At 37.3% G+C, this 10,663-nt stretch overlaps 4 protein-coding genes across 10 annotated transcripts in view; 2 read left to right on the top strand and 2 right to left on the bottom strand.

Annotated features, from left to right (window-relative positions):
• LOC107043781 (monocarboxylate transporter 4) overlaps positions 1-3,151 on the bottom strand; it is an 11,263-nt gene extending 8,112 nt beyond the window's left edge. For 2 of the 3 annotated variants that reach the window (XM_015265415.2, XM_015265417.2), the window contains exon 1: positions 2,478-3,151. In XM_015265415.2, the coding sequence (XP_015120901.1) occupies positions 2,478-2,570 (93 nt within the window). In that variant the 5' untranslated portion in view covers positions 2,571-3,151. Of the gene's footprint in view, positions 1-743; positions 904-2,477 lie in introns of those variants that run through there. The other variant, XM_015265419.1, reaches the window with a different exon arrangement.
• A 272-nt stretch (positions 3,152-3,423) lies between these two features.
• LOC107043766 (heat shock factor 2-binding protein) lies at positions 3,424-5,628 on the bottom strand. 3 transcript variants are annotated; one of them, XM_015265382.1, is made up of 6 exons: positions 5,574-5,628; positions 4,961-5,132; positions 4,759-4,877; positions 4,575-4,679; positions 4,126-4,391; positions 3,424-4,016 (listed from the first exon to the last, which is right to left on the bottom strand). In XM_015265382.1, exons 2-6 carry the CDS (start codon positions 5,070-5,072, stop codon positions 3,683-3,685), a joined length of 936 nt encoding a protein of 311 aa, XP_015120868.1. In that variant the 5' UTR covers positions 5,073-5,132; positions 5,574-5,628; the 3' UTR covers positions 3,424-3,682. The 3 variants fall into 3 exon arrangements, with proteins under 3 accessions (XP_015120868.1, XP_015120866.1, XP_015120867.1); XM_015265380.1 differs by lacking the exon at positions 5,574-5,628 and adding an exon at positions 5,273-5,461; XM_015265381.1 differs by lacking the exon at positions 5,574-5,628 and adding an exon at positions 5,217-5,292.
• A 10-nt stretch (positions 5,629-5,638) lies between these two features.
• LOC107043765 (delta(14)-sterol reductase) lies at positions 5,639-9,081 on the top strand. 3 transcript variants are annotated; one of them, XM_015265377.1, is made up of 6 exons: positions 5,639-5,804; positions 5,887-5,950; positions 6,221-6,386; positions 6,474-7,879; positions 7,982-8,109; positions 8,315-9,081. In XM_015265377.1, the coding sequence occupies exons 3-6, from the start codon at positions 6,237-6,239 to the stop codon at positions 8,599-8,601; spliced, it is 1,971 nt and encodes a 656-aa protein (XP_015120863.1). In that variant the 5' UTR covers positions 5,639-5,804; positions 5,887-5,950; positions 6,221-6,236; the 3' UTR covers positions 8,602-9,081. The 3 variants fall into 3 exon arrangements, with proteins under 3 accessions (XP_015120863.1, XP_015120864.1, XP_015120862.1); XM_015265378.1 differs by lacking the exon at positions 5,887-5,950 and having other exon boundaries at positions 5,639-5,781; XM_015265376.1 differs by having other exon boundaries at positions 5,639-5,950.
• A 194-nt stretch (positions 9,082-9,275) lies between these two features.
• LOC107043761 (ubiquitin carboxyl-terminal hydrolase 45) overlaps positions 9,276-10,663 on the top strand; it is a 5,187-nt gene continuing 3,799 nt past the window's right edge. Inside the window, exons 1-4 of the mRNA XM_015265372.1 lie at positions 9,276-9,456; positions 9,647-9,780; positions 9,868-10,010; positions 10,439-10,629. Coding sequence (XP_015120858.1) covers positions 9,696-9,780; positions 9,868-10,010; positions 10,439-10,629 — 419 coding nt within the window. The 5' untranslated portion in view covers positions 9,276-9,456; positions 9,647-9,695. The remainder of the gene's footprint in view (positions 9,457-9,646; positions 9,781-9,867; positions 10,011-10,438; positions 10,630-10,663) is intronic.

Genomic DNA, 10,663 nt, shown 5'->3' with positions numbered 1-10,663 from the left:
GGGGGGGGGGGGGGGGTCCATTTTATTGATTAATGAAATAACGAGAGGAGAATTAATTAGTGAGGTGAAAAACACCATCTGTTGCTCGTCGTTCACTGAACAAAACGATATATTTGAAATCAAAAGGGAAAGATGGTCAGAGGCATGTGATTGTCGACCTATTTCATCAACAAAGCAACGTATTATTAAGTGTTTATCATAGTTTTTTAAATTGCTATTGTCAGTATTTACTGGAATGAATTAATGTACGTGAGAAGAAGAACAAATGGACTCAGCAACGGCAACTCTCGCTGTTTTCGTGCGATTTAATTAAAAAATCTTGAACGAAATGAACGTTTTTTTTTATCATTACGCCCGCGGTAATGCTTGATAACGTTGAAAAATTTAACCGATAACATTCAACAAACACTCAAATCATTTAATAACGATAAGCTGCGATTGTCAGACCCACATAGATCTTGATCTTCACTGATTGATAATCTAGGCATGTGGAACAGCGTGAATTATCCCTTGGGGGAATACATTCTTTCCTTGGAATTTTACCAAACTAATAGATTATTATTATTATTATTATTATTATAATTACGCACCCAAAGCAGTTGAGAGCAATGAGAGAGAAAGAGAGAGAGAAAGAGAGAGAGAGAGAGAGACTCTTTGGTTTGATAAATGAATGAAAAGAAAAAGAAAAAGAAAAAGAAAAAAAAAGAAATTGTCACTCCTCTCACATCACATCTTTTGCATACCTTGTTCTTAGCCGGCATAATTGCCCTAGAAATTGGCGCGCAATGACGATCAGAAGCAGTTTTTCCTCGAAACACTCGACGATTAAAAAAAAAAAAATGTAATGTAACGCGCGTACAGCAGTCACTAATTTGTGGCTATTCCGCGTAACGAGCGTTATTAGAATGCGGCCAAGTATCAGAGACTCACTTATCACGGACGGACGTGCAGTACCATCCCGATGGGACTCCAACATGCCGCGCGGTGCCGCGCCGCCCCTCCTGCTCGCCTCATCACAGACTCATTTGTATTGTATATATATATATAATATATATAATATGATGACATATAGAATGTATACATATATTGATGTATATAATACAACTGTCCGGCGCCCGCATTACGCTTATATCTTTGTGTTCTCCTAACGTTATTCCATGGCACGCGCGCGTACACTGCCTCTAGGGAGGCATCATCCCAAGGATTATTAGTCACTCCAGGGGTCAGTACAGCTGAACATTATTACATTATTCAGAACAAAGAAACCATGGATGCTCTCTTTACTTGGCTTGGTGCACTGAGAGAATGACGAGCAACTCGTCAAAAACAAGTCGTGTTTGGATCGAGCAAAGAATAAATTGTTTCATTTTTTGAATTTTCATTCCAACCTCTCAAGCATGTTGTCATGTATATTTATACGAATACGATAAGTGCAACTTTTCAATGTTTATTAACCATTTTAATATCATTGACCACCACCTAGGGGTGGAAAAAATGTGAAAAAATTGAAAAATATGGAGAATTATGTGCATAATGTAATATTGGGGCAGTACGATCCCCTGGATTTTTATATATTTTCATAATATAAGGGCTATAAGGGATAGAGTTAAGTTTATCAATAAATAATTTGTCCTTTGATTTCACATGAAATAAACATTTTTCAGGAGCGAAATACATATGGAAGTATCAAATAACGAACAAGTAGGTGACTCGTCTTCAAATAATCAGTAATACATCTTTTTCATTTTTTTTCCCACAAACAAATTTTTCGTTTCTCTCAGTCAGTGTAATTATTGTTAATCCTGCATTCATTATTTTCCCAGTTCATTTTTCAGAGTTATCAACCGTCAATTATTATATATGAAAGGCCGCGTTGCGAGAGCGGTAAACGTGTTACGTATTTCCCTCGGTACGGTGTTTGCAAATTACATCGAGCGGGAGAAAGGTGCACGCCAGCTATTCAATGGGGTATAATATTAATGCATTACGTATACATATCCTTCGAGTAGTCGTCTATAGTATTGTACATTGTTTTTATTTTCAGAAATCTATCTCGACTTATTAGGTGTTGGTTCAACGAGTGCCAATAATATAACATTTTGAAATTCAGGAATTTTTTACAGTAATTGAATCAATAGAATAATTTTAATTATGAAAAATAGAGCGCAACTGAATATTATTGAATATCATATCGATCGAATTGAAATATAAACTAGAGCCTAAAAATGTTGTCGAATAAAACTTGACAACATTTTAGCGAGAAAAACCTTGACGAGTTCCGACTATACGAGCGAATGCAAAATTTCTAGTTAATGCATAACAAACATCAAACTACAAAAGCAGTGACTCATCGAATCGAATGGCTAGTGGCTATAGGTATAGACGATGAATCCCAGAATAAAAAAAAAGGAATATAGGGATGTAATGACCTATCACCTATCTATTCACTGTAAAATAATTGCAATTCATTTACTTACAATTGTCGAAGTAGGACGTGCATTAATCTGTAGGCCATCATCGTCGCCGATGGGCTCGACGAATTGATCCTCTCGACTGCTGGTAGGGCCCATTTCAGCGCCACCGGGCGCAACAAAATCAAAATGACTGGCCTCTTTTTTAATGAAAAATTTTAATACTTGCGAAACGCGCACAATGAGAGGATCTTGATGGTGCACTCAATTGTTCGAGCAGCCCTTGTCCAACACTGATAGATCCTCGGCGCTCCACGAAAAAAACCCTCCTTACTCGCCTCGCCCTATCATCAATTATGTTAAATCTTCCGAAATTGTAGCACCAGACCTTCCAGGTCTCTCTATCATCGCCAATAATGACGTTCATTGCATTGTTAATGATGCCAACAATTACTTGAAAAACAAAATCACTTCACTTAACTCGTCGGTTCCACAATGAAAATTTAACTCAGGGCCAATAATTTTAAACTATTGATTGATTTTATTCATTTTATTGTGATGATGTGATTTTGTTTGGTGGTATTGTTTGAATTTTGGAATTTTGGAATTTTGGAATTTTGCAAGTGGTGTAAAATAATCTGCAGGTGATCCCGCGGTTGGGTAGCGCCGCAGCGCCCCGGGATCAATAAACCGACGCCTACCGTCGCCGTCTATTCCTTCCTGACGTCCTCGACACCCAGGCTTTTCCACGAACGTCTCACAACGCTCCCCCACCACCATGTAATCCAGTGCATCTGCTGGGCACGCGCCATCTCTCGATGTTAGCGGCATTGTCGTCACGTCAGTTCCAGTTCAATAATAAAGACGATAATATTGTCCTGGTGGATAATTTATTTTCAATTTAATTGCATTTAGCCTAGCTGTAAGAGCACTTATTCATATCGAGTATATGCAAGAGAATTGCAGGGGGAAGGGAAATGAATACATTTTCTTGGATTTTAGGTGATTTTAGTTGATTATGAAATTGGACTGGACACACCCGCTCGACTGGTCGATAATGATAATCCTTAATGCAATTGGTCTCACCAATTTTACCAATATGATCATATAGTTACTCTTAGTTGAAAAAATTGTTGAGCAGGATCTCAAATAAGGTACTTTAAAGTACTTGCGGCGATCAAAGTTCTTACTTTTACGAAAAAATTTAATTTTATTTAGCTAAGGGGTAAATAAACAACACTTGGTCCCTCAAAACAATGACTGATTGATTATCAATTATCAGATGACATGGTACTTATAGTATCTGCTGTGGCATAGAATTTTTTCATGTTCGACAAGATGCCACTGGCAGCCTCGGAAATTCGTTCGTCTGAGGAGATTATCAATTGTTGGATTTTTATGACTGGCAGGAACTGCAGGAGCCGATCGAATATTCCAGAATCTTTTAAATCGTATGTGATGGACTGAATTATTCGAAGGGAGTTGAGTTGGATTTCTGGGGATTGGTCCAAGCAGTAAGTTACTAATTCGTGGACTTTTAAGCTTATTAAATAGGACAGGCCTGAACAGTTCAGGCTGACGTTGTAGAGGATCATGAGCATCAGTCTAAGGGGAGAAGAGAAAAAAAAAGTTGAATAAAAAAAAGAAATAATAAAAAATTTGTGTGTGATTTTTTTATTGCTTTTTTGTTTTTGGCTCATTTTGAAAAACTCACCTCTTCAGAGGGTCTCCAGAGATCAAGGGCAGACCTGGGATAGATAGAACAATCAGCTTAATCAATTCTTTTCCATTCTGCTCGTGGCTGATCAAAAATTGTCGCCCAGTGGAATTGGAGGATATGTTTGTGACAGTGCCCATGAGGGACATCATGAACTGATACTGCTCCTCTTTCATGTCGGGGAACTTTCCTTCAAATGTCTGGATAAATGATTCCAGTGCTGTGTTCGTGATTGATAACAAATCTTTGAGGTTTTGTCGATTCTAAAAAATTGGGTAGACAAATTTCATTTCATTTCTATTAAAAATTCTATTCAATAGAAGAAATTAGTAGAATTTCATCTTTTTATACAGAAAAATAGGCAAATTTTTCTACTGATTATTGTGAGATATTATCCAATTCCATTTTCAAATCAAATAATAATAGGAACAAGGATTCATATTCACCTCGTTGAGCCAAAGATCCACTTGTGGCGATGATCTTGACGATTTCCATATTAAATTTCCCAATACTGCACCCAAATGTGTGCAGAATGTCACTTGACCAGCAGACTACAACAGAAATAATCATTAAATGATGATTATTCCATATATTATTTGCATTTTAAATAGTGAATGAAAAATGAATTACTTCATTAGCTAGATGACGAAGTTGTTGCTCCAAATTCTCCACCTTCTTTTGCTCAGTCTCAAAATGATACACGAGTTCCCCACAGCTCGTCTCCAACTGTTTAATTCTCTTCTCACTAGCTAGAAAATTCAATAACAATTTCTTCAATTCATTCAATGATCCTTTTTAATCTTATACTAATAAAAATGTAGCATTAAAGTACCATTCTTAGCTTCCACGAGGGGACCAATCACTGAGTAGGCTTTATCACGCATCTCATCAATTCCCAATTTCAATTTTTCAAATTGTCCATTATCAATCAACAATTCTGGCATGTCATTGATATATATCGCTAGTTTCTTCTGAGTCTTGATAAATTTCTCCAGCAGATGATTCTGAAACAGATTGGTTATGCATATAGCTGCGATGAGTTGCAATTGACATATTTGTCGTGTTATAATAGCTAGGAGAATAATAACATTTTTAATGAAATAGTAATAGGAATAATTCGACGAGTTGTTTTCCATCTACGTACAACTTGGTCAGAAGTATTTCTTCTTCTTCCCAGCAGCATCACTGAATCTCCACTCGTACTTAATCCTCCATTCCTCTCCATTCCCCTTCCATTGTCTGTCATAACTGGAATATGAATGCCCTCCCTCCCTATGTTTTGCACTTTTGGTTATTAACCCTCAAAACAACGGATAAATGCTCCAAAAGGATTGATAAACGTTTCACACACAACCGCAAGCGCGTTTGATTGTCGAGTTTTGATAGGCCTGCCTCTACATCTCTCCCGCCAAATAACAACCGCTATATATATGTCGGACACATACCGATGGTTACCGAAGCAGGCAGGCCGGGCAGGCGACAGCAGCAGCAACAGCCAATCCAAGTGCGTTGAACGCGTGGCGTCTTAACGATAGATTTGTGAACGCCATCGACAATAATCGACTCCTGTGTCTCTCTGGCATCTCTGGACTGGAATTCTCAGCCGCTTGCCGCTCGGCGTCCGTCCATCGGCGTCTATGCGATGGATGCAATGTAACGTATACTACACAAGCAATGTAAAAAAAAAATACTCACTTTAATTATAACCTCAAGTGGTACTTATCGTACGAAAAGAATAATAATACACATTCGCATTAGTAGTGCATAAAAGGATAGTAGTGCCGCGCGCGAGCAGTGCGACTCTTGATTATTCAATAGTAGTGTGAGTAATTATCGTTCTAGCAATCATTTGCCTTTTTCCCTCGCAAAGCAGGCGAGGAGAGAGTTTAAGTGATATTGATATTGCTCCAATCCTTTATACATATATGATGAAACACTGCATTTGCATTCTTCACCCCCTGCTCGACAACAACAACAACATATCTTAATGAGATTATATTCTATTTATATTGGGAGATGAAAATGCACATTTAACCTCCAACTGGCTATTAATCAAGTGTGTTTAATAAAAGCGTCTCTCATTGATTTTCAGATTTTAGAGGGGAGTTATGAAGTTTTCTGAGGGTGAGGAAGTGTTGGCCAAGCCACCAAATTCTGAGGATTATCAGAAAGGAACGGTTGTTAGTGTTAGAGGGGATAAATACAGGATAGTCTTTGAAGGAGGTGCTGAGATGAGCATGCATGAGGAGGATATTCAGGTATTGAAGCATTCATTTATTTATTTTACAAGGAAATGTATTTTTAATATGGTCGTTTGTAAGGAAAAATGTCCATTTGAATTGCAGCCAGATCGGCCCTCTCGCAGTTCCGCAAGAACAACTCGTGCTCGTGGACGTAAGAGTCCCTCAAGGAAGTCCCCTAGCCGTCAGTCCCCAAGTCGAAAATCCCCCAGCAGAAAGTCACCGAGTAGACGGTCCCCCGCACGATCTCCAACCTCAAAAAACCGTAAATTAACTCGTAAAATTATCCAAGATCGAGATGAAGATGAGAAAGAGTCCTCGAGTGTGAATTTTAGTGAGACTGATCAGCTTAGTGAATTCATTCCCCTGCAATCTCGCATGAGAGATGCTGCACCTGCTGCAGCAACCAGAAGATCCACAAGGATTTTGGCCATGAAGAGCGATCGAGTTGTCTCAACAAGATCTATCGATCGAGCAGTTTCCCTCCCAGTGGAGAGAAAAATAATGTACGAGTACCTCACTGATAACAAAGAGAGAGGATTTTCAGTGCAGAGGGATCAGGACCTCCAAAAATTGTTGCATTACGAGGAGGAAGCACTTCCTGACTCTTCGACAACTGTTGAAAAAGTCAACAAGGACAAGGACAAGGAATTGGAATTGGAACGCGTGGGAAAACCGCAGGAGTGGGGCGGTTGGTTTGGAGCCTTGTGCCTTACATTCATTCTACCGATCTCAATAATCTTACCACAAGTTGCCTGTTACAATAACAAATGTAGCAACACTGTTGGCTTTCGTCTGCCAACAAAATGGCATGTCTACTTGAATCTCAATGCCACATTGTATTACACTGGATTCTTGTTGTTTGTGGCTATTGGATCGTTGTTACCTGTTGGAAGAGTCGTTGATGGACAACAGAATAAGACTGGACGACTGCAATATCGAGTCAATGGCTGGCTCACTGCAATAATTTGTTTGGCTGGAATGGCCATCTGCGAATATCACTTCAATTATCGAGTCAGTGATTATATTCTTCGTTCTATTCTCCAGTTGGCGGTCAGTGGATGGATTATTGCAACTATTCTGGCAATAATGTTGTATATTAAGGCTGGAAGGGCTCCTGTCGCTGCTCTCAATATTTATGGCTCCACGAATAATTTGATTTATGACTTTTGGCAAGGGAGGGAGATCAATCCTAGGATTGGTGGCAGGCTCGATATAAAAACTGTGCTTATACGATCTGCTATCATTGGGGCACTCATCATCAACTCGGCTATTGTCCTTCAGAGTCTAGCTCAAATCGATCCAGTTACATCGGCGAAGAACGCTAATGCTACTGTTTTAGTCGTCACTGGACTGCAGATTTTTTATTGTCTCGATGCACTTGTCTTTGAGGCAACTTCACTCACGTCTTTTAGGGTCATGTATGAGGGGACTGGTTATATGACTTGTGTTGCTAATTTACTGCATCCATTTTTGATGACCCTGGTGACGAGATACGTCTATTATCAAAAGTCAGTGGTTAATGACATCAATTCTTGATTTGTTACTTGTTGATAATTGAATCGACAAATTTTTAACTTATCTAGTTGTTTGTTTTTTGTTTTTTTTTTCAGTCTTCACAAATCACCTTATGTTTTGGCTGCTTTGAGTTTCTCCTTCTTCATGGGGTATTTGATTTATCGTATGAGCAATAATTTGAAGGATGAATTCAGGCGGAATCCATATTCAGCTGCAGTCTCGAGTAAGAATTGTTTGAGTATAATAAAATCCGAAAATGAATTGATAAATAGGAGCGACTATTTATCAATTCAATTATTTAAATGACTTTTTGAAGAGGACTGGAAAAAAGAAGTTTAAATTTCTAACAGAAATATAATCAGGCATTTTCAGGTATAATATTACGATCATTCTCTTTAGTTAAATTTGTGTTTTTTTTATAATTATAGATCTGGAGACAATGCTGACCCCTCGAGGAAAGAAACTCATCATTTCTGGTCTTTGGGGCCAAGTGAGACACCCCAACTATCTTGGCGACGTCATAATGAACTGGTCAATCGCTGGAGTATCGTTATTCACCCATGAGATTATCCCTTACTATCCTGTACTGACCCTCACCCTGGTGCTCATGCACAGAGCATATCGTGATCATGTTCGTTGCAAAACGCGTTACGGCACAGCCTGGTCGCAATATTGCTGCCAGGTGAGAGCACTCATCTTCAAACGCATTTATTGAACATACATGAGAAATTGTAAAAAAAATTGTTATATAATCTCCTGCAATCATCAAGACTCACTTTGAATTGACTTTGAGTCTGTGGCGGCCCTTTTCAAAACCAATCATTTTAGACACCAATTGACAATTATTTTTTCAATTGTACAAATTTTCAATTTTCTCAATTTATAAGTGGGTTTATATATATATATCTATTTCTTTTTCTCACTTTGTGGAGCTTTTACCAACACCTGATGAATTTTCAAATTAGAAAAATGCATAATGACAAATGTAACTGTCAAACTTTTAAAGATAAAGTTGAAGATATTTTGTAAAATTAGTGTTAATAAGAAGTAAATAATGAAGCAACAAAAAGACATGTCATTATATTATAATAAGATAAATTAATAAGTTTTATACCTTTATATGTGTCACAATGACAATGAGTATGACGATATGAAATCATTGTATTGTATTAATAAAATTAATTTTTGGTAAAAACATGACAAATGATACTGCGAATGGGATATATATATATATATATATATATATATATATATATATATATATATATATATATATATATATATATATATATATATATATATATATATATATATATATTGATAAGTTGATGAGGTGGTATATGTGTTTGTTTGCGCCATCTGTGTCTGTTGCGCCACTCGCGGCGCTCCTCCTCCTGGAGATCATCAACGCGAGTCGAGTAATATACTAATATAAAAAGAGAAGCTGCCAGAAAGTAGCGTAGTATACACTACTAGTGTGCACTAGTGTGAATGTATCTGGACAATATGCCACGAGGATGAGGTCGTAATAATGGATTAGCTGTTTTGTGAGAAATCAAACTAATAACGGGTAAATCTTTCCATAAAAAATATCTCCTTAAACATGACGGTTCAAGAGACGAGGAACTTGATAATATATGCGTCACGATCGGAGTCACGAGTAGTCATCATTCATCAATAGTCCCCTGAGACTATTAATTGTAATATGCATGGGAATAAGTCGCGCGATTAATCATCACATTTTGTTTCTTCAAAATTAGGTCAGTTGGCTGGTTTATTTATTTGAGTTGGAGAATTGTATAGATAACAATGGGGAAGAGGAAAAATCGTCAACCAGACGTCAATGATGAGGCCAGTATGCATTCCTCAGAGTCAGGGGAGGATACCAAATCAGGTTAGAAACTTTATCATTAATTTGCTCAATATGATATTTAACAACATGACTGGTGAAAATTTTCAAATTGTGATTTTACTTGGATAGATGGCCTAAAATGCCCTCACATCGTTAAGTCGATCAACGGTAATGCTCTTCGTAAGAGTCTAAAGAAGAGTGGAATCAATATTGAGTGTACGACATGCAGTAAAGTTGATGCCAATAAAAGCCAAGTTATTGATGACGATGAGGTAATTTTAGATTTAATAATTTCCTTATTTATCCAAACATTTCAGTAGTCAAGTGGTAAACGGAGATAAGTGGACTTATCTCCCAGTTGAGTTTCTGAGGAATATTTCCGATTTCCGAATCTAAGGGAGATAGCGAAATTTTCGTAATTATATTTGTTGTAGCACTCAATCGGCTCCACAAAAAAAAGGTTATAACAGAAAATATTGACTTATCTCCCTTTAACACTTCGCTACTGATCTGCATCGAACCTTTTAAGATTTTTGTCACAAAAATATCATCAAATTTATACATTCTAATGAATGAATGCTGAAAATATAATTTTTTTTCTTGCTTTTCCGCATTGGAGTGCTATACATACTACTATGCACTAGTTAATAATTTGAAAAAAAAATGAAATAATTTGCAGTGTATAATTACGCATTTGTAGATGTCACCATTAACCCAACCACTCTGGATATGTTTGAAATGTGGCCATCAAGCTTGTGGAAGGCTTCTCAACAAACATGCGGAACATCATTTTAAAACACCTCATAGTGATTCTCACTGCCTAGCTATCGATACACATAGCTGGAGTATCTGGTGCTATGAGTGTGAGATTATGGTCAATGCTGACAGTAGGTTAGTTGAAAAAAAAAAAAAAAAAAAAAAAAAA

Source organism: Diachasma alloeum, unplaced genomic scaffold, assembly GCF_001412515.2.
Source record: "Diachasma alloeum isolate Michigan unplaced genomic scaffold, Dall2.0 Dall_scaffold_00627, whole genome shotgun sequence".
In the NCBI taxonomy this organism is placed as follows: Eukaryota; Metazoa; Arthropoda; class Insecta; order Hymenoptera; family Braconidae; genus Diachasma; species Diachasma alloeum.
Note: the sequence above shows the minus strand (reverse complement) of the source record. Positions and strands in the feature narration are given on the sequence as shown.